At 61.6% G+C, this 20893-nt stretch overlaps 4 protein-coding genes across 15 annotated transcripts in view; 2 read left to right on the plus strand and 2 right to left on the minus strand.

Annotated features, from left to right (window-relative positions):
* RANBP3 (RAN binding protein 3) overlaps positions 1–344 on the plus strand; it is a 53347-nt gene extending 53003 nt beyond the window's left edge. For all 11 annotated transcript variants that reach the window (XM_057540009.1, XM_057540012.1, XM_057540010.1 and 8 more), the window contains one exon: positions 31–344. In XM_057540009.1, coding sequence (XP_057395992.1) covers positions 31–74 — 44 coding nt within the window. In that variant the 3' untranslated portion in view covers positions 75–344. The remainder of the gene's footprint in view (positions 1–30) is intronic.
* Positions 345–1431: 1087 nt separating this feature from the next.
* On the minus strand, positions 1432–3076 carry CAPS (calcyphosine). 2 transcript variants are annotated; one of them, XM_007169113.3, is made up of 6 exons: positions 2927–3076; positions 2746–2869; positions 2494–2671; positions 2145–2351; positions 1970–2074; positions 1434–1629 (listed from the first exon to the last, which is right to left on the minus strand). In XM_007169113.3, exons 2-5 carry the CDS (start codon positions 2826–2828, stop codon positions 1973–1975), a joined length of 570 nt encoding a protein of 189 aa, XP_007169175.2. In that variant the 5' UTR covers positions 2829–2869; positions 2927–3076; the 3' UTR covers positions 1434–1629; positions 1970–1972. The 2 variants fall into 2 exon arrangements, with proteins under 2 accessions (XP_007169177.2, XP_007169175.2); XM_007169115.3 differs by having other exon boundaries at positions 1432–1629; positions 2145–2336; positions 2746–3076.
* Positions 3077–4512: 1436 nt separating this feature from the next.
* VMAC (vimentin type intermediate filament associated coiled-coil protein) lies at positions 4513–7798 on the minus strand. The gene is made up of 2 exons (XM_007169239.2): positions 7579–7798; positions 4513–6404 (listed from the first exon to the last, which is right to left on the minus strand). The coding sequence occupies exons 1-2, from the start codon at positions 7767–7769 to the stop codon at positions 6086–6088; spliced, it is 510 nt and encodes a 169-aa protein (XP_007169301.2). The 5' UTR covers positions 7770–7798; the 3' UTR covers positions 4513–6085.
* An 881-nt stretch (positions 7799–8679) lies between these two features.
* Positions 8680–14960, plus strand: NDUFA11 (NADH:ubiquinone oxidoreductase subunit A11). Its single transcript, XM_007169125.3, has 4 exons — positions 8680–9040; positions 13030–13122; positions 13235–13357; positions 14776–14960. The coding sequence occupies exons 1-4, from the start codon at positions 8944–8946 to the stop codon at positions 14886–14888; spliced, it is 426 nt and encodes a 141-aa protein (XP_007169187.1). The 5' UTR covers positions 8680–8943; the 3' UTR covers positions 14889–14960.
* The last annotated feature ends 5933 nt before the right edge of the window (positions 14961–20893 follow it).

Genomic DNA, 20893 nt, shown 5'->3' on the forward strand with positions numbered 1-20893 from the left:
ACCTGACAGCCAGGCCACCGCTTCCCACAGGCGCCGGCGACGAAGGGGACGGGCAGACGGCCGGGAGCACATAGCGCCGGGAGCCGGCTGCCCACGAGCCTGCTGCTTTGTCCGTCTGTCCGCCCGCCCGCCCGCCCCTCCCTCCGGCAGCGTCGAGGCGCGGGGCTCGGGAACCACACCCCCGCTGGGTGGCCGCAGTCTGGACCCGCACGTCCCGTTCAGAAGCAGACTCGGGAACTGCCTGAATGTGGTTTGGGACACGAACCTCATCATATTGATGAGCAAAACGAAAAAGAACATTTCTTCCCTCCCCACCTTGAATTGAAATGGCACATTGAGACTTGTCACGGCTTCTCACTGGGACTGGGACCCCTCGTTTCTTCACCTCACCCTCCTCGTGTCGCCGGCTCTCCCCGCCTCCACCTGCCCGGGCACCGGGTCTGTCCACACAATGTCACGCTGGGCCTGCTGGACTTTCTGTTACTACTGTCTTTACCTCCCGGCTCCCACGTTCTGATTTGGGGGGTTTGTTTTTAGACCTTTTCTTTCCCCCCCAGGGCTTTGTGTTTGGTTTCCTAGATCGAGGCGCTTCTCTTCTGTGGGTTGAGCAGGCACAGCTCCGTCGCGGGCTGCGTCCTCGTTCCCCCTGTGGCCCTGGCCCTGTGCTGGGGGTGCTCAGAGAGCTGCTCGGGGGCTGGGCCCACGTGTTCCCCACCTGGGGTTCCTCCAGGCCAAGTCGTGGGGTGCGGAGGGGTTGGGCCCTGGGCCTGGAGAGCCTATCTAGAAAAGGGTCACTGGACGTGGGAGGGGAGGGCCCCCCCATCCTCCTGTCTGTCCCCATAACATGGGTCACCCATCATCAGGCACCCAGGTGCAAACCTGCTTCCTGCTGTTGGCCGTCCCTTCCTTGCCCAGCCCTGGACATCTCTGCCCCCAAGACCGTCGAGGGCTGGGGGCCTCTGTGAGAGGCAGAGGGGGACCCTGGCAGGGCCTTCAAGGAGGGGGCAGCGAGCGGACCGGTTCCAGACAACGGGCAGAACCCATGCTTGCAGCACACACAGGAGCGGCGCCCTCTGCCCGCCCCACCCTGGAGCGTGGCCAAGAGCCAGCTGGGTGCCGCCCGCCTGGCGAGGCCCGCAGAGGAGGCCTCTCTGCACGGGGCCCTCACAGGGTGAGGGGGAGGCCCGTCTGAGCTGTGCCGCCCACACCTCAGGGTGGCCTGTGCAGCCTGCATCCGCGTCCGCGCCTGAGCCACGGGACGACACCAAAGGCCCTCCCAGCAGATCCGGTCACACTTCTCTGCTTTAAGCCTTAGCCAACTAGTGACAAGTAAAACCAGATAACGCCCATGTGTTTTGGAACATTTATGTAAGATTGTCATATGAAATGTATTTGGGAACTACATTAAAACTTTTAACTAAAACTCTGGCCTCCTGTGTGCCCCAGGGGCCTCAGGAAGCCAGGTGACCTGGCCAGGAACGGTTCCTCAGCAGCCTGGCCTGCCCCGCCCCACACTCCACACCTGGGCAGGTGACCGAGCTCAGCTGCCTTCCGAGACCGGCCGCTCCGTGCAGAGCCTTGCTTCACAGGAGAGCAGTTTGCTTCCCCACCTGGGCGCTGCTTGGCTTCCTGGGGGAGTCACAAGGGAGGGGTGAGGGTGCTGGCAGGGTTCACTTGAGCAGAGCCAGGAGGAGACCTGGGGTCGGCATGGCGTGGGCACGGAGGGTCTTATTCCCTGGGCTCCTGAACCAGTGACCCATCGTTGGAACCTTTGTCCCACTAACACCTGGTGGCCAAGCCGTGTCCCTGGAGACCTGGTCCAGCCGGTTCTGCGGCCTCAATCTTCCCACACTCCCCTCCATCCCCCACCCCGGGGCTGCTCAGCTCAAAGCCCAGGTGAGAGGGGCCCTGGCCCAGGGGTGCCGGGTGGGGCCCTACGCTGCACGGCGCCAGCCGAGGGGGTGCGCACCGCTCACAGCCGCCAGGCGCTGGTCATCATGGCCACAAACTCCTCGTCCGTGTCCACAGAGGCGCTCACGCCGCTGTAGTAGTCCTGGAACTCGGCCAGCGTGACCTGGGGGCAGACGGGCTGTCAGGGGGGACCGCAGGCGTGGGCAGAGGGGGTGGGGTACCTGCGCACCCACCTGCCCGTCCTTCTCGGAGGAGTCAAAGTTGTCCAGGAAGCGGCGGAGCACCTCCTCCTCCGTCCACTCCCCGCTCCGCACCCTGGGGTGAGCGCGGCCGCTGTACACTCCCCGGAGGTCATCCACAGTCACCACGCCATCCCCGCTGCGGTCCAGCTTGGCGAACGCGGCTGTGATGACTGCCTCCCGGACCTGGGACATGGGGGGCTGTGGGGGGGTTGGTGACTGGGGGGGCAGAGCTCGGGAGGTCCCACGGGTCCCCACACCGATGTGGATAAGCCCGCAAGGACTTGGCACCCCCGGACGACAGGGTGGAGGGACTCGCCCGCGGTCGCGCGCCCGGCCTCACCCGCAGCGCCCGCAGGAACTCCTCCAGGTCCAGCGTCCCGCTGCCGTCACGGTCCCAGCGCCTGCACACGCCCTGCGCCTCGGCTGTGTCCAGCACCAGCCCCAGCTTGGCCAGGCCCCGCTGGAGCTCCCCTGCGTCCAGGGACCGGCTCCCATCCCGGTCCATGCGGCGGAAAAACCTGGGGGGCAGGGGGCGTGGTTGGAAAGTGATCCGGGGGCCGGGGGGTTGGGGAGGTGTGAGGGGACCGCTCACCTGGCCAGACCCTGGATGCCCGAGGCCCCTCGGGACAGGCACTGGGCCCGGAGCTTCTCCATGGTGGCGTCCACAGCATCCATGATGGGTCAGGGCTCCCTGAGCTGCTGGATGGGAGAGAGATCTGGAGGGGCTCCCGCTCGGCAACCAGGCTACGGGCCGGGTGCCCCCGCTCACTCACCTGGCCTTCGTCTGTCCTGGAGTCCGGGTAGCCGCTCCGCCTGCCTTCTGCCTGCTCTGCCCAGTGTTGGCAGTGTGTCCTGCCCGGCTGGGCTGTTGCTAAGGGACAGTACCCTGGAGACCGGGAGGGGCCCCAGCTGTAACTCTCTATGCACCGGAGCCTCATGGCCCTCGGCACGGCCCTGGGGGGGCATGTGGCGGGCCGAGAGGGACAGGGCAGTGCTGTTGCTGCCGCTGCTGTCCACCTGCTGTCCTGCTCGCTTACTCCCAGCCCTGCAGTGCCCAGGTCCTGGGATAAAGCCAGGCCCAGGTCAAGGGGAGGGAGGGGGGAGGGGGGAGGGGGGTCACTTCCTAACCACAAGGAGGAAGGGTGGGCCACAGCCCTACGGGGACCAGTGTCCTGGATGGAGGGAGGCAAGGCCCAATTCCTGTGTGACCCGGGGCAGGTCCCCTCCCCTCTCTGGGCTTCACCAGCCACCAGCCCCTTTTCACAGGGCCTCAGCCACAGCTGCTGAGGGATCCAAGTTTAAAGGGCTCGAGGTGACCCAGGCCCACATCCAGCAGGTGGTGCTCACAGCTGGGTCCTACAGACATCAACGTTGACTTGGACAAAGCAATTCCTGGTAGTTACTTAGGGCCAGTCAATATGGGTCACCTGGTGGTTGGTTTCCAGTTCTCAAACATCACTCGGTGGGCTGGCTCATGACAAGCTGCTGAGCCAGGGGCTTCAGTACCGGCCGGAGAAGCGACCCTGACCCCTGACATCCGTAATCCAAGAGGAACCAAGGCCGCCATCACAGAATGCCTTCTGTCGAGACTTTGGACATCTTGCCAACCGAGAGCGTCACACCAACAGTCAGGATTGAAAATGATAATGGATTTCCCAGGACTTAAAACGTGGGCCCCCGTTTGGGGACGCCGCCACCTGCAGAGACCCAGAGATCATCAGAAGCTTTTCAAAGCTTGCAGTTGCACACAGCACAGTGGTATTGTCGAAAGTTGCTGCCACAGTCAGAAGCCAAGCCGTGGATCACAAGCCACCCGGCGCTGCGATTCAAGCTACAGCTGATTGCAACACCATCAGTTTTAGGAGAAACTGCAGTGGCACTCTGCTGCAGAAATTCTTGTGGCTTGCTGCAGTCCAAAATTCTTTGCGTAGGCAAAGAAATACTCCATTGTGTATTTTTATGAGGGTTACAATTGTCGAATTTTTTTTTTTATAGAAAAATGTAGAATGTTAACCACAACTATTGTAGCTCTGTTTGGGCATCTCCACATTTTTAAGAGAATCAGAATTTCAACAATAAAAAATTGGAAGTGGCTGGGGCTCTCCCGACCCAGAAGCCCTTTTCACTTTACCTCTCTGAGCCTTGCTTTGCACAGCTGTAAAATGGGGTGATGCCTGTGTGCATAGTTGGCTGAGGAGATGAGACATAACCGTGTATGCAGAGTGCCTGGCACAAGCTCCCGGGCCTGTAACTTGTGTCTCCCCAGCCAGCGGGGCCCCACCCCGGACCAGGAGCAGCACAGCAGCCCCCTTTCCAGCTCCCGCACCAGGAAGAAAGGAGGAAGGACCAATGCCGTGAAATCATTTGGTTTATTCTTGAGCTCCGACAGGCCCCAGCCTGCCTTCGCCTCGTACAAACAGCACCCCCCCAACCCCTATGCATCCAAAGGAGGAAACCGGGCCATTGTTGCCACACTGAGGGGTCACTGTGAGACGCCAGGCGGCCCCATCCTGAGGGCTGAGGGTGGACGCTGAGCTTTCCGGGCTGAAAGGGGCTGTGCCCCGCCATGGTTCCTGGTATGACAATTCCCTGAGTCAGGAGGCGGGAAAAAGCTACCATGGTACCAGGCCAGGCACTTGGGCTGGGCAGAGAAGGGCACAGCGTTCCCTGTTTTGATTTTTTTAAAAAAGCACCCTGAATATCTTGGGCCAAGAAGGGCAGCATAGAAATAAGGAGTGAAAAAATAGATTCTCTATAAGGAATATAAAAAGGAGCCAGCTGCTGCTGCAGAAGCTACACTGGCCGGGGCGCCTCATGGGATGTGCTGGGGTCCCTGGCTCCCTTCAGGGCCCATAGACCCATCCTGTTCCTACCGGGGTCCCACGGTGTGCCAGCCACTGGTGACAAACAGAGAACAAAAACCCTGCCCTCGTGGAGCTTCCACTCTGATGGTAAGAAGTTACATAAAGAAAATAAAACGAGGCAATGGGGGTGGAGCGGAAAAGAATGACTTCCAACAAGGTGGTCGGGGAAGGCCTCTGGGAGGAAGTGACATTTGAGCAAAGACCTGAGTGACAAGGAGCTAGTCATGTGACAGCTGGGGGAAGAGCATTCTAGGCAGAGGGAACAGCCAGTGTAAAGACCCTGAGGCAGGACACTCTGAAGAAAAGCTTATGGGATGCCCGAGTTTGCCTGGGCAGCAACGCCTGGCTGCAGACATCTCAGCACATCCCACACGCACACTCTTCCCTGGGTTGAGAGAAGGATAGAATTAGGGGGAAAAAATCTAGGATTAAAACTTTGTTGTCTTCAAAAAAAACAAAAAACAAAAAAACTTTGTCTTCATATAACCAATGCAAAATGGCCTGAGGGTTGAGGCTCACAATTCTGGACTGAGATGAAGAATAAGAAAAAGCTTTAGGATGGGGAATGCTTCGGGAGGAACAAAAATCAGGGCAAGGGGAAAAGAGGGAGAGAAACTCAAATCATCTGCCTCCGCCAGAAAAAGAGAGGTCTCAAACTCAGATGCTTCAGGGGCCAGACATCTGGCCCTAAGAGACATGTGGGGCCTGAAACTCACACTCACTAAAGAGGGTGCCCTGGACTCAGATCCAGGCAGGCACGGCCCAGTCTGAAGCTAGAAATCCAAATTTTTGTGTCAGCACTGCCAGTTCTCCAACAAGGGTGACTGATTGATTCAAAGTTTTGTTTTTAAAAGAAAAACTTCTCTCCGGGTTCAACATCTGCATTTGGCCTACAGGCCGCCCATCTGAAACCTATGACTCTTTAGCAGGTTCTGACGTTTGGACAGGATTATGGCTCTGCCACGGGGTCTTCTCTGGGGTACTGGTGACCCCCAAGGACACCCACAGCAGTGGAAAAAGTCCCCGTAGGGGTCCTCTTTCTCCATTCTGGAATCTACTCTCTGGGACTCACACAGTGGTCCCAAACACAGCAGGCTGGAGGTGGTCCCTGTCCTCTTCCTCCCCAGTACTGTTGGCAAGGGGTGAACTGGGCCCACCAGGGAGTGGGTGACTGGGGTCACTGGCCGGCAGGGGCCCCAGGCGCTCAGCCTCAGCCAGGGTGGCCATCAGCCCAGCCAGGGGAGGCCGGCGGCGGCAGATGTCCTGCAGCAGTTCAGCCCGGGGCTGCAGCTGCCTGATGAGCTTGTCCCTCTGGCACACGGCAGCCTGCAGACTCTGGACAGTAGCCTCGGAGGTCAGCAGCTGCTCCTGGAGAGCGGCAATTTCACTGGCAGGAAGGCAAGACGGGACAGTTATGGCACGGGGGAGCCAGAGGTTCTATTCCCCTGCTCCCGACCTCCATCCCTGTCAGGTAAAGCCCCCCTATTATGGACTGAATGTCTGTGTCCCTCCCTCCCCGAATTCATAGATTGAACCCCTACGCCACAATGTGATAGTACTTGGAGATGGGGCCTTGAGAAGTAAGTTTAGATGAGGTCATGAGGGTTTCCTTATAAGAACAGACACACCAGAGAGCTTGCGCTCTCTCTGTGCCACGTGAGGACACAGTGAGAAGATGACCATCTGCAAGCCAGGAAGAGGACCCTCACAAGGAACTGAATCTGTCAGAACCTTGATCTTGGATTTCCCAGCCTCCAGAACTGTGAGAAATGATTTGCTGTTGTTTAAGCCACCCAGTCTGTGGTATTCTTTAACGGCAACCTCAGCAGACTAACACACTCCCTCATCCATCCCCGTAGCTCTTCCTGCAGTTCCCTTGTCCCCTACATCTTTTCCTATTTGTTGTTCAGCTTAGATGCCCCCCCCTCCAGGAAGCCTTCCCTCTGGGCCCCCTCGGAGCCGTGTGGCCCTCCATCACACACACCCAATCACCCCATATTGGAACTGCCTAACAATGTGTCTGCTTGAGGGCAGGGCTGCATAGGTCTTACTGATGTGCCCTAATACCCAGCACAGTGCCTGGCCCATAGTAGATGCTCAGTAAAGATGAAGTAATGAATCCAACCAGCTCTGAATTTTTTCCCACCCGGTCCTCAGCACCACCTTCCTCCCTGGGCACTTGTCTCATCCCTTTCAACCCTCAGCTAGAGGGACTCTTCAAAACTGCTGATATCATCCCATCCTCCCCTCCTCAAGAACCTGCCATGGCTCCAGTACCTACATCAGGCGGCTGGGGGTCCCTGCACCACTTAGGACCAGCCGATTTTGCCTAGTGGTAAAATGGACCCTGTTTAAGTTCGATACCCACACTTGCATGACATCTCTCAACTTCACATAGTGAAAACTAAGTCAAGTATTTTGGTGTTTGTTTTTCCAATCCCACCAGTAGTCCGAGTCCACGTGAATGCACACGATTTCCCCTGCCGGTCCTCCTTTCCAGTCTCAGCTCTGCCTCCGCCCACCTCCTCCGAGAAGTCCATGTGGCCGACCCCGAGCCTCACCGGTCCTTGGCGCGGCCCAGCTCGTCTAGGGCGGCGCGCAGCTGCTGGTCGTGGCGGGCCAGGCGCTCGGCCTGGGTGCGCACCGTGCGCTCGGCCGCGTCCAGCCGCGCCTCCAGCTCCGCCGCGCGCCGGTGCACCGCAGCCAGGTGTGCGTTCGCCTCGCGGATCTGCAGGGGCGGCGGCGCTGACATGGCCCCGGCCACGGTCCAGGCCCGGCCACGCCCACGGGCGGCCCGGAACCGGCCCGGGCCACGCCCCCGGGGGCCACGCCCCCAGCGGTTTGTTCAGGGCTTCGGCGTGATTGGCCGCGATCACTGCTAGGCTCCGCCCCCAGGGCTGGGTCTCGCCCTCCTCAAACCCAAACACCCTCGCCGGTTCCGGCAACTCAAAACTCCACCCCTGAGCCCGGCCTAACTCCAAGATTGGCCAAGGTCTTAACAAACCACGCCCCCAGGTTGGCCTTGTCCTCTGGCGGCGCCCCAGTTCGGGCTCTGGCAACAGGATTGGTCATTCCCTCGAAACAGACCCCACCCCCCCCCACCCCCACCCCACTTAGAAGCTAACGCGCCGGGTTGGTGGAACAGGCTGCGCTTCTCTCATTGGCCGCGTTCCTGCGCCTTAGGCAATCGTACAGCTCCGGATTGGTCAAGTGCCCTTCAGGTTATGTTTGGGCTCTGGCCACGCCCCAAGCCTAGAGCATTCTTCATCCCGCCCAGGGGTTGGACTAGCCACAAACTGGGCACAGACCACATCGCGCTAAGAATCCGAGCGCTGGGATTGGACACTTTCGCGTTAAGCCCCTGAACCTGACCACGCCCCCAAATAGTCGCACGCTGTTCGGACTCCGGCTTAAGACTGGCCACTGGGCGTGACCAAGCCTCCCCACAGATTCTGGCGCTGGGAGTGGCCACATCCCGCCACGTCCCGCCCCATAATGACGTCTCTCTCCTATCAAGTGGAGTACGGCCCCGCGGTCTCGTTTGTGCATGTGGATAGGCCTAGTACCTTTGATAGTCCCACCCCTAGTTAGGCCCCACCTCCGGGAGTCAAACCATTCCTGACCCAGGACCTTCTGAACTGAACTAGCGATATCTGCCTTCACTGATCCTGGTCGACCTCAGTTTCCCCCTCCAGAAATCGGCCAGCGCTGCGCGCGCTCTTCCTTTACGCCAGTCCCGATTCCAGCGCTTGAGCGCGACCCGTGTCCACGTCCGCGGCTCTCAATAAAGTTGCTCGCTTGTTGCCGTCCCGCCCGGAAGAGAGGTTGAGCGCGCCGGCCAGAAAGTCTCGCGAGAGTCAGTGGCGTCCGCCCTTGGGCGCTGGGAGCTGGGGCGTCTTGCGGTACGCGGCCCGGGCTGTTCCGTCATGGCTAAGAGGCTTCTTCACCAGTACTGGGACATCCCCGAAGGTACCGAGTGCCACCGCAAGACCTACGCCACCACCAGTATCGGTGGTGCCACTGGTGAGCGCCGGTCGGGTCCCCAGGGCGGAGGGCGCAGGGAGGCCGTCGGGTCACTGGGGGCTGTCCGAGGGCGTCCTGGAGGGGCTGAGGATCTCGCGGGGTGGCAGTGGTCATCGTCGGGGTGTCTGGGGCGGCCTTGGGACGCTGGGGGCTCTCGTACAAGATAGACTTTGTGGGGGTGTCGGACTAACTCACAGGGCGCAGAGAGGTCATAGGGTCACTGGGAGCAGTCCGAGGGGGTCCCATGGGGGCTGGGAATCTCGCGGAGTGGTACATGACCATCGTCGGGGTGTCTGAGCGGGCCATGGGGACCGCTGGTGTGAGATAGACGTTGTGGGGGGATGGGTGTGACAGGGTTGTAGGGCCCTGGGAGGTCGTGGTATATGTGACAAGCTGGTCACTGGGGTCGTCAAAATCCCTGGGTGCTGGCATTTTGAGGTTATTGTTGAAACGCTCACCAGGCTCTGGGAAAGTGATGGAGTGGGAAGTGGTGGAGTGGGACGGGGCCATTATCGGGGTCAAAGAAGCTGGTCAAAGGTTCTGAGACTACAACTGAGTGTCTTCGAGATAATTTGGGAGGATCGTGGGTTATTACTGAGGTGTCTGAAGGAAGAAGTTTGAGAAGGTTCTGGAGTGGGATGAGGTCTTTGTAGGATCCAGGAGAACTGGGTGGTCAGAGACATCTGAAACTTTTATTGGGGGCCACCAGAGGGGTGTTAGGGGCGCTGCGGAGATGCTAAATGAAGTGACTCAGCAGCTACCATAAGGGTAGCCTTGGGGGAATCTGAGGGAACCACAGCCCTCAGTCCCCTGCAGGGGAGACCCTGGAGTCTCACCTCTTCTAGTCTCCTTCCCAATCTCAGTGTGAGGCATAAGTATGATGGGTTTGGGGGCCACCTCTGTATCTCCAGCTCCTACAACAGGGCCTGGCAGAATTTGAGTCTGCCCTGAGAGGCTTTGCATTAGGACCTAGTCATCGCTACCATTTTCTGCATATTTAGTTAGAGGCACCATTATCATCTTCATTTCTCAGAGGCGGAAACTGAAGGTTAGAGAGGTGGATGAACTGCCCGGGGGTCTTTGGGAGCCAGGCTGCAAATCCCGGTCTGCTCCTGGGGGTGACTGGGGCAAGGAATGCGCCTCCAGGGTCCTCATGAAGAGTCTTCAGGAAGGCTGAAGGGGGAGCCCCAGGGGATGGGTTTTGTGGCGTCTGCTTGAACGGAGCCTGGAGGGGGCTTGTTGGAGGGTGTTTGAGGGGGTGCAGGTGGAAACCTTTGACAGAGGCACTATGTCGGGTGGTCGTGGAGAGACTCAGTTTTGGGGGTGGTCACTGGCTTCCAGGAGGCCTGCAGGGGCCCCAGGAGTCTTCGAGGGCGTCGCTGTGTGCGTGTGTCACTCACTCTGCCCGCCCGCATTTTCTCACTGACCAACTCCACTCAACACTCAGGACGTGGTTAAACGTGCTCCTGGATCCTCCCTCACCTCCCCGCTCCTTCCATCCCAGCCGCCCCTCAGCCCTCCACCCAGGGAACTCGTTTCACACTTGGCTTCCCTGGGATGGTGAGCCCCTGGAGGGCAGGGAGCCAGGCTCTAGCCCAGCCCAGCGCCCTGTGGGAACACAGTAACCGGAGGAACAAATGAGTGAGGGAAGGAAGGGAGGAAGGCAGGGCAGTAACTAGGAATGAATGAATGAGTGACTTCTGAATGAATTAATGAGTGAGGGAAGGTACACAGTAAATGAGTGAATGAATGTATGCGGGCCCACAGTTACAGTCTGTGAATGAATGAACGTGCACCGTGTCAGACGGTCACTTCAGGAGGCTGAGGGGGAACTAGGGGCAGGCGGAGGGGCTGGGGAGGGGCCTTTTGAGGGGGTGACGGGAGCCTGTGGAAGGGGCCGAGTCAGTAGAGACTCTCGAGTGCTGGGGAGGGTGGCTGCAGCGTCTGAGGAGTTAGGTGGGCTCCCGGGGGGGGGCGGGCTGGCCCATCACCTGCTGAATGATTGCTGGGGGGAGGGGGCCAGTCCTTGACCCTGGGGTAGTCCGGCGCCTTCCAGGTCATCCGCTCACAGGTAAAGGACTTCTGAGGGGTCTTGGGATTGTGGGGCACTCTGTGTCCCACGTGGCCTGTGAACTGGGCGTCCCTCAGCCAGGACCGCAGGCAAATGGGGGTGGGGCCGATCAGGTTCCCCCGCCAGGACTCACTGCCTGACTGGGTTTGGGAACCGTCACTGAATCTTGTCAGTGGTTCTTCTGCAGGGGGTCGTAACTCCTCGTTCCTGGCCCAGCTCTGGAGATCATGCCTCCCCAGGTCCCAGGCAGGATGGGGAGCCCCCTCTGATTCGGCCTCTTTACAAGGTGGGGTTTGGGGGTGGGGACGTGTGACAGAATGACTGAGGAAGGGGGTTTGTTGGGCCAGGGCAGGCCGTGCAGGCTTGGGGGAGCCCCAGACTCCGGCCCCCTCCCCCCTTCCCAGCCTTCAGCCGCTCTGAGGGGAGCAGGGACACTAGGGTTCATCGTGGGATCAGGAGGGATTCGATCTGGAGAGTCCCCAGGCGGGCGCTTTGCGTGAGGGAGCCTTCTGTATATGTGGCTCTTTTCCTGTCGTCCCTGGGGCTCAGTTTCCCTGTCTGGGAAGTGGGGTGGCCGTCTTGGCCCTCCTCGGGGTTGCTCTCAAGGTTACCCCCGCTGTGCAGTGTGAAAAGTTCCCCACAGCTCTTGTGAGCTGAACCCCAGCCAGGGCCGGGGGGGAACGCTGCTCAGCCAGGAAGGTCACGTGAGGGCTGCACGCAAGCTGTGAGGTCTCCAGAAGCTGCAGGCTTGGGGACCTGGCGGGGCCCACATCCCTGGGGCATCGGTGAAGGTGGCGCTTGGCCTTTGGGTCAGACCCTCCTGGCTTCCAGGCTGCTCTGCCAGGTGGCATCGGGCAAGTCGCTCTGCCTTTCTGAGGACACCCCCCGCCCCACCACGAAGCGACGGATCAGAGGGGACTGAGCCTATTGGGCCCCGAGGAGGGTGAATGGGGCGGTGGGTGCCCTTGCCGCCCTGCAGGTGGCAGTTGTGTTTTGTCTGGGGTGGGCTGGCCCCAGGAGGTCTGTGCTGGCCGCCTGCTCACCCTGGTGGTCTGCCGGGAGAGGAGGGGTGCATTGTCTGCCCCAAGCAGGGTCAGCTGGAGGGTGGGGAGCCCCGTGTTGGAGCCAGCCAGCTGGGCTTTGGTCTAATGTTCACCGAAGAGGGTCTGGCTGGGGAGGCTGCCTGAGGCTGCCCCAGCCTTACCCCAGGCCCACACACGGCCCAGGTCAGCGTTCCCTCAGGATGCCCCAGGCTAGGACCTCGGGCCTGGCCGCCCACCTGGCACTTGGCTCCAGGCCTGGACCCCACCAGGGCCCCTCACACGTAAAAGCCAACGTCAGGGGCAGGGCAGCCGGGGCGGCGGCAGAGATGGAAGAGCTGATGAGAGTGGCAAGGCTGAGCCAGCCAGGGGCGAGGGACAGGCCCGGCGGTGGCGAGGAAGAGGCGTGGTGGCCCTGGAGCGAGCCTCCAAGCCTCTGCTAAGGAACCCTGGGCCCTGCGGGAGGATGGAGCCTGGCATGGGAGTGGGGAGCAGGGCCAGGGTGCCAGCGCAGCCACCAAGGCCACCAAGGCCCCAGCCCATCCTTGCGGAGGCCGTGTGCTGGGCTGGTGCCCTGCGGGGGGCCAGCGAGGGCAGGGGGATGCAGGTGGCACTCTACAGGCCTTGGTGGGGGGATGCCTGGGGGCTGGAGGGGGCGGGTGAGAGCCCAGGACTCGGAGCCAGGTTTGGGCCCCAGCTCATCGACTGTGGGACCCCGGGTGAGCCCTGAAACAGCCCCTCCTGGGCTAAGCAGTGGCGCCAGGAGCCGCCTTGGTGGCTGCCGTGAGGACGAAGGGAGCAGTCACTGTGGGATGGGGAGGGGCCTGCCCCCAGCCAGGGCCCGGGTCTGACTCCCTCCCCGCCCTCTCTGCCCACAGGCCTCGTTGTCTCCGCCTACAGCGTGGCGCTCCAGACCCCGGCCTCCTTCCTGGACGGAGTGGCGAGGACAGGGCGGTACACGTTTACCGCAGGTGAGCGAGCGAGCCCGCCCGGCGACTGGGCTTCTCCTGCGGGGGCCCTCCCGGCGCCGGTCTGGGCCCCTGACTCAGGCTCAGGGCCCATCCCTCCCCTCCGCCCCTACAGCCGCCATCGGTGCCGTATTCGGCCTTACCTCCTGCATCAGTGCCCAGGTCCGCGAGAAGCCTGACGACCCTCTCAACTACTTCCTCGGAGGCTGTGCCGGAGGCTTGACCCTGGGAGCGCGCAGTGAGTGAGCCCGCGCCCCTGACCTCTGCCACCCCTCCTCCCTCTCTTGTCTCCTGGGCCTGGGCCCGGTGGGGGCGGCGGGCAGGCAGAACGCGTGTCCAGCTGCGGAGCCGGCTGTTGCCCTGAGAGCTCCCAGTACCTTTGAATCTTGGCCACCGGCTAGCGTAGCAGTGGTTTCAGCTGCTGCTGCCCAGACAGCTACCGCGCGCCCACCTCGCCACACCCTCTCGCCTTCCCGTGGCTGCCTGTGACACTTGGCATGGCCCCCGAGGCCCCGCGCGCGGACTGTACCCGTCCCCTGCCTGCCCTCGCCGCCTCGCTCGCTCTGCTCCAGCCCCGTGGCCTCCTTGCTGTGCCCCCTGCACACCAGGCACGGTCCTGCCCCAGGGCCTCGGCATGGGCTGTGCCCTCTGCCTGAGCACCCTTCCCCCAGATGTCAGCACGGCGGCCCCTCTCGCTGTTCTAACCCCCCACGTACGATCCAAGGCGTGTGATCCTGGCCCCCACCCGCCCTCGCTTCATATCTCTCTCCTCTGTCTGCCGCGTCTTGTCAGAGAACACGAGGTCGCCGCCTGTGTCCCCCGCCGGCCCCTGAGCACGCACGGAGTAGGTGGGGCTGGCCTTGGAGCTGCCGCCCCTCTCCCAGCACCCAGGGCCCTGCAGGGGAGCCGCTTTCACCATCCCCACCTTACAGATGCAGGGACTGAGGCTCCGAGGGGGCATGAGGTGGCCCGAGGGCACTCGGGAAGCAGGAGTTAGGATGCCTCCCTAGTGGGAGGCGGGCCGGGCCCCAGGCCAGCCTTGCACAGTGGAGCCGCCTGGAATAGGAAGCAGACGGCTCTTCTCGCCTGGGCGGGGCGGGGTGCGCGGCAGGCGGAGGCCACACGCAGATAAACCGCTGGGCCTGGGGCCCAGCAGCCCGGGAGTGCTCCGTGGACGGTTCCAGCTGGGCAGAGAGGGAGGATGCCAAGGAAGAAGGCCCGCGCCCTCCTGGCCTTTGCTTCGAGACCTTGGCTGGGGTCTGGGTGTGACCAGCGCCCCTGAGCCTGCGATGGGGGTGTGAGCCCTGCGCCCAGCAGGCAGACCCCCTCCCTGCGGCCGCTCTCAGGCCACAGGCGTCTTGTGTTCTCCGCTTCCCGGACCACAGGGTAGGCTCAGCCAGGACACGAGCTGAGACCAACCAACACGCCATCCGTCCCCTCCCGCCCCCGGACCCAGCAGCCTGGACTGCTGCCTCCCTCCTCCCTCGTCCCTGCCTCAGTTTCCACGCCCGTCTTCAAAGGCCGGGGGCCTGGGGGATCGTCCCGGCCACCCGAGCTTGGAGTGGGGGCTGTCCTCGCGGTCACTGCCGGCGCCCCGGGTGGGCATGGGTGAGCCACCTGTGTGCGTGCCTGACGCCAGCCTCCCCGCTCTCACAGCCCACAGCTACGGGATTGGAGCTGCCGCCTGTGCGTACATGGGCATTACGGCCGCCCTGGTCAAGATGGGCCAGCTGGAGGGCTGGAAGGTGTTTGCAGAGCCCAAGGTGTGAGCCCTGCCGCCTCCTGGGACTTTGGGCAGGTTGAAATTCGTCTAAAAATAATAAATTGTGTGTATGTCTGTGTGAGTTTCCCCTGCTCCGTTGTTCTCTGGGGTGCAGCCCTGTCCGGGGAGGGCTGGGTGACAGGCCAGTGCTGGTGAGGGCCGCAGGGCGGATGCTGGAGGAGTGAGGAAGCGGCAGGAGATACAGCATCTGGGTCTGTGCCTGACGGGCCCGGAGGAGGGAGCAGGCGTCGGGCAGGGGCCCACAGGCCTCAGCCTGTTCTCTTGGCGGGCGGGAGCCCATGGGGGGCGGGGGGGGCGGAACTGGGCCCTGCTGCCCACAGCCCTTCCTACGGCCCCCCCTGCAGGCCCCTCTCTGGGCCTCCCCCCAAAGCCAACAGCATGTGGAAAACACACCCAGGCCCCATGCACGGCCTGTTTCCAAATTCCTGGGTGTTGGAGCAGAGAGCCCTGGACGGCCTGGCCCTGGAGCCTTGTCCCCGTCCGACAGGTGGGTGACAGGCCACCGGGAGCCCTCAGGGCAGGCGCCCACGGCAACAACGAGAAGAGGGACTCGAGGTCCCCGCCCGCTGCTGCCTGTCAGGCCTGGTGATTTAGGTGCCTCCGGAATGCTGGCACGGCCTGGCCCCGGGCGTTCTGCACAACTGGCTCCGTTCTTCCTGGAAGCCAGAAAGGAAGGCCCGGCATGTTCCAGCATACCTCGATGGGCCATGAATTAGGGCTCTCCGGGCCCCACCCTAGGGAGCAGGGTCGGGTGAGGGTGGGGTCAGGTCCTGGCAGGGGTCTGGGCGCTGCAGGTGGCCCGGGGGCGGCAGGAGCGGGCCAGGCTGGTCGCAGCCCTCATGCACCCCCTCCCTGGTGTGTGGCCCGTCCCTCCTTCCCCTTCCTCCTTCCTTTTCCTCCTCTCTTGGGGGCCTGGATGTGGTTGAAAGCCAAGCTTGGAGCCTTGCTTTCCTCCTTTGTCCACCCCAGCTAATAACTCATCCGGGTGTTAAGCAGAGCACAGGGCCCCAGCCCCACGGCCATTGGCTGGGCTGGCCTCACCGCCGTTTCCTTATGCCCCCAGTCGCCATACAACCATTCAGGTCCCTCCCAGCCCAGACCCCTCAGCCTCCCCACCTGCCACACTGAGCCTCTCCACGCTGACACGGCCCCTCGTCCAGCGTGCCCTCCAGGGAGTGGGCGCCAGCGTCCACATGCGGCCTGGGACCGGCTCGGGGTCGCGTCCAGGCCTAGCTACCCGAGCCTGGACTTGGGGGTCTTTGAGAGAGGGTGGAGATGCCCCACCGGCCCATGGACTGGGAGGGGAGGGCCCAAGAGGGCTCTGGGCTCCCAGACCTGCGTTTGAAACCCAACATTTGGTTCTTTCCTGGCTCTGTCTTCAGTTTCCCCACCTGGGAAGTGGGGGTGACCGGGTCCCTCCCTCAGAGATGTTCCCTGAAGAGGGAAGATAGCTACACCCCATGGAAGCGCCCTTTCCCTGCCCTCTAGGCGGCGGCCGGGGTCCCCTGCTCCTGCACCAGCCTGGTCTGTCCCTGCGGTGGCTGGCAGGGGACGGAGCCCACCATGCTCGGTCCACCCCAGGTCCCCGGCACTGTGGCCCTGCCCCGACCGCGGAGAAGTCAAGTTCCATCCCTGCTGCCTGCCTCTCCCTCCTTTCACGGCTTCCCGCCTGTCCCGCCCCCGGGGCAGCAGGGGCGACAGCTTCTCTGAGTTGGTGGCGAGTTGGTAGCATGGCCCCGTCGTAACCGTAAATAGGGCCTGTGATCGTCATCGGGGCCGCCAAGGGCTGGAGCCGGGAGGACCTGTTCAAGGCCCCGCAGCTGGTCACTTCCCAGCCCCCGCACAGCAGTAGCTTCCAGAACCAGATCTACCCAGGCCCCCCCTCCCCCCTACACCCTTCCTCAGCCCCCACTGTCCTGAAGCCCAAACCCTGTGCCGGGTCCAAGGGCCCACAGAGCGGAGGAAGAGCTCATTCACGGCCAGCCAGCCCCAGCCCACCTCCAGGCCTCGGTTTTCCCCTCTAGCTCAGGCCAGGGCCCCGCTGCCGCCCACCCAGCCCTTTGCGGGCTGGCGGCCAGCGTTGGAGCAGTGCCCCCAGCAACGGCCCAGGCCCCCCCAGCATGGGGCAGGAGGGAGCAGCTGCTCCCCGGGCTCCAGGCAGACCCAGACCCCTCAGCTGTTATGTACTAGGCTGTGAGGGGCCCGCATCACCCCACACACAGGCCCCGGGGGCATGGCCCCTGTCCAGCGGATCCAGTTCCCCTCCTCCTCGACCTGGAACCCCACATCCTGCCACACAGCAGCCCCCACGTGGGGCAGTGGAGGACCTTTCCAGAGACACTCATCCCCTGCCTCGACGAAGCCACCCCCAGCCCCAGACAGTCTGGACTAGCGAAGGGAGGGGGCAATAGGAGGGCTTCCTGGATGAGGCAGAGAAGGGAGGACCTGGGCATGAAGAGGTCTTTCCAGACTGCACAAAGGGGAAGGGTGTCCCAGGCAGAGGACAGAGCAAGATCAAAGGCCTGGGAGAGGGCACAGCAGGTGAGCAATACAGGCCTGGGGGCAGTGGTGGGGCGCTCCCTCCCCGAGGACCCTAGCCCTGGGGACACTTGCCAGTGGGGACAAAGCTGCAAGGACTGACCCAGCCCTCCAGGCCGGGCCGGGTCTCTGAGCTCTTTGCAAGCCGAGAAAATGTGAGCCATCTAAGTAAGACAAAAGGAGAAAACCCTTCGAGCCCTTGCCACCTGCCAGCAGGGCCCATTTGTCGATGGTGATGTTGCTGTCATTTTGTGGGCTTGTTGAATCCTGACAACAGCCCCGGGAGTGAGCTCTTCACATTAGTCCTGTTTTACAGATGAGGAAACTGAGGTGCCAAGAGGTGACGTCACAGGGCCCGGCTCACAGCAGGCACTCAGTGTTAGTTCTTTATTTTATTTTATTTATTCTTTTGGCCTCACAGCACGGCATGCGGGATCTTAGTTCCCCGACCAGGGATCAAACCTGCACCCCCTGCATTGGAAGTGCAGAGTCTTAACCACTGGACCACCAGGGAAGTCCCCAGTGTTAGTTCTTTTATTATTATAGCTATTGTTGGCAAAGAGCGTTATAGACTGTCTCTGAAAGACTTCCCATGTGGTCGCCGTGGCAGGAACAAAAGCAGCCCAGCGGGACAAGGGAGGTGTTCTCGCGGCCAAGTGATCTTAAAAGCAAAATTATACCGTCACAAGTTCCTGTAAAAAGTTATGTTGGACGTGGGCTGGAGGACACACAACGCTTTCGAGGAGGCCCCACAGGCCTGCCGTTTGCCCCTGCTGGACCTGGAGGCTGGTCCTCTGCCCTCTCACCCCTTTTCACACCCTTCTGCCTTCAGAGCCCATCCTGGGTCTGCCCACATCTCACTCCCCCCACAGCTCCCACCTGGGTCCGGCCCCCATCAGCACCACCTGGACCCAGGTACTCACCCCCATCCTGGTCTCCGGCTCCACCCTCGCCCCCAGTCTGTCCTCCCCACAACAGCCAGTGGCAGCACCAGAGTCAGGTCACGTCCCCACTCTGCCCACAGCCCTCCAGGGCTCCCACCTCCCTGGGGGTAAAAGCCCAATTCCTCCCCGTGGCCCACAAGGTCCTGCACGACCTGCCCTGTCCCCTCCCTGCCCTCCCCTCCTCCCTCTCTCCCCCTCGCTCACTCTGCTTCAGACACACAGGCCTCCTCACTGTTCCTCCAACACGCCAGGCACGGTCCTGCCCCAGGGCCTTTGCATGGGCTGTGACCTCTGCCTGGACCTCTCTCCCCGCAGATGTCCCCTGCAACTCGCCAACTCACCTCCTTCAGTTCTCAGTTCAAATGTCACCTCCTCATTGAAGCCTCCCTGACACGCCACTGAAATGGTGCCCCGCCCAGCCCACAGCGCCCCACACGCCGTTTACCCTCTTCTCTTTTTGTCCATCACACTTACCAGCTTCCAAATCCCCCATCATCCTCCTGTGTACTGTTTAGTGGAGCATGGGACATATCCTGGTTGTTATGTCAGCACCCAGCCTAGGAACACAGCAGGGCTCTGTAAATACGTGGCCCAGCCCTGCTCTGGGCGGAGTCCCACTCACTTCACCCCCATAGTTGATGGCTGCTGTGGGGTGGGGGGAGGCGGGGACAAGTAGGAACCGTCCGTGTTGTGAGGGTCTCGAAGGCAAGACTTACAAGTGTTTTCCAAGCACCTACGTGTGTCAGGCGGAGACTCGGGCCTGGGATCCCATCAGCCAGCAAGACCGACGAGGCCCCCGCCTTCCTGGAACTCAGCCTTTGGTCTGGAGGAAGAAATAGTAAAACAGTAAAAAAAAAAAAAAAAAACAGTAAAATGAGGAAACATGTAAATGAATAAGAGTGATTTACACAAAACCGTGCTCGAGAGAGAAAACCAAGGTGACGCGAAACCCAGCCAGAGAGAGGAAGGGCCAAAGCCTGGTATGTTCCCAGGTGGACACAGCAAGTCAGGGCAGACACCTTGGAATCCATCCTGCGTCCACCATAGCAGGCGCTTCGGGTCCTGGCCCGTCTGAGCACCCCGGAAAGGGCTGCTCCAGGAGGGAGCAGGGGCCCTGAGTGCCTCGGGGCACCCACTGCCACGCCCACAGGGTCCTCACACCAAGGGGAGGGTAGAACGAGCGAGAAGGAGACTGGAGGGTGCAGTCTCGGGGAAGGGAGAGCCGAGGGTTCCTGCCTGGGTTCTGGTGGGGGTGTGAGGCCCCGGTCCACCCTCACCACCCCACCCTCGAAGCCCGAAGCCGGGCTAGTCGTCGCTGCAGGGCTCTGGAAGTGGGGGGCAGAGCTTTGCCCCCCTCTCACCTTGTCTGGCTCGAAATCCAGGGCTCAGAACCCAGGGGGAACCCCCGGTGCCCGGGATACAGGCCATCTCCAGCATCCTGGGCCAGAGAGTGACTGCCTGTGGGGAAACTGAGGCACGCAGCAGCCACAGGGCTGCCTGGGGGCCTCCAGTAGCTCCCCTCCAGTCACCCACCCTCCGTTCCCCCACTCTGGCCCTCCTTGGATTTGGCATCCAGAGAGGTCTGGCTGGGCCCCCAGCCCCGCATTGGCACTCACAGGTCCCTCCTCAGAGTCAGCCACGCCTCCCAGGGCCTTCCCGGAACGCTGGGTGGTCGGCCCAGGTGTGAGGGGCTCCGTCAGGCCTGACCCCAGACCGGCCAACATCTCACCTCCGGGGGCCCTGCGGGCTCTGAACACTCCGGATGCAGAGCAACAAAGGTGTGAGCCGGGGGGTGGCCAGGCTCCGGGGGCCGAGGGAGGCTTTCAGCCCAAATGGAGCAGCTGCAGGCAAACCCATGGCCTGGCCTAAAATTCCCCCCACGAATCCACCTTCTTTTAAAGTCCATCCAAATGCTTTTATTTTGCCCTTTTTTTTTTTTTTTCACAGCAGCCTTTGTTTTTTTAAAACTTTTTGGCGGTGCCTCTCAGCATGTGGGATCTTAGTTCCCTGACCAGGGATCGAACCCATGCCCCCTGCAATGGAAGTGTGGAGTCTTAACCACTGGACCGCCAGGGAAGTCCCCACAGAAGTCTTTCTTTTTTTTTTAAATTTTTATTTATTATTTATTTTATTATGTTTATTTGTGGCTGTGTTGGGTCTTCGTTTCTGTGTGAGGGCTTTCTCCAGTTGCGGCGAGTGGGGGCCACTCTTCATCGCGGTGCGCGGGCCTCTCACTATCGCGGCCTCTCTTGTTGCGGAGCAGAGGCTTCAGACGCTCAGGCTCAGCAGTTGTGGCTCACGGGCCCAGTTGCTCCGCGGCATGTGGGATCTTCCCAGACCAGGGCTCGAACCCGTGTCCCCTGCATTGGCAGGCAGACTCTCAACCACTGCGCCACCAGGGAAGCCCCAGAAGTCTTTTTAAAATGTGTTTTACAAGTTTTTTTTTTTTTTTCAGTAGGTAAAACAGACTCAGGCCACACAGTATAAAATATACCAAAGGGTGTTCAGG

Source organism: Balaenoptera acutorostrata, chromosome 2 (genome assembly GCF_949987535.1).
Source record: "Balaenoptera acutorostrata chromosome 2, mBalAcu1.1, whole genome shotgun sequence".
In the NCBI taxonomy this organism is placed as follows: Eukaryota; Metazoa; Chordata; class Mammalia; order Artiodactyla; family Balaenopteridae; genus Balaenoptera; species Balaenoptera acutorostrata.

Bases quoted from the DNA above. Each gene is read 5' to 3' on its own strand.
- NDUFA11 (XM_007169125.3), top strand. From the start codon at position 8,944: ATGGCTAAGAGGCTTCTTCACCAGTACTGGGACATCCCCGAAGGTACC. The intron at 13,123-13,234 runs GTGAGCGAGCGA...CCGCCCCTACAG, and splicing joins GCGGTACACGTTTACCGCAG to CCGCCATCGGTGCCGTATTC. The intron at 13,358-14,775 runs GTGAGTGAGCCC...CCGCTCTCACAG, and splicing joins CTTGACCCTGGGAGCGCGCA to CCCACAGCTACGGGATTGGA.
- CAPS (XM_007169113.3), bottom strand. From the start codon at position 2,828: ATGGATGCTGTGGACGCCACCATGGAGAAGCTCCGGGCCCAGTGCCTG. The intron at 2,672-2,745 runs GTGAGCGGTCCC...CCTGCCCCCCAG, and splicing joins GGCATCCAGGGTCTGGCCAG to GTTTTTCCGCCGCATGGACC. The intron at 2,075-2,144 runs GTGGGTGCGCAG...GTCTGCCCCCAG, and splicing joins CCTCCGAGAAGGACGGGCAG to GTCACGCTGGCCGAGTTCCA.
- VMAC (XM_007169239.2), bottom strand. From the start codon at position 7,769: ATGTCAGCGCCGCCGCCCCTGCAGATCCGCGAGGCGAACGCACACCTG. The intron at 6,405-7,578 runs GTGAGGCTCGGG...CCTTCCTGCCAG, and splicing joins CTGGGCCGCGCCAAGGACCG to TGAAATTGCCGCTCTCCAGG.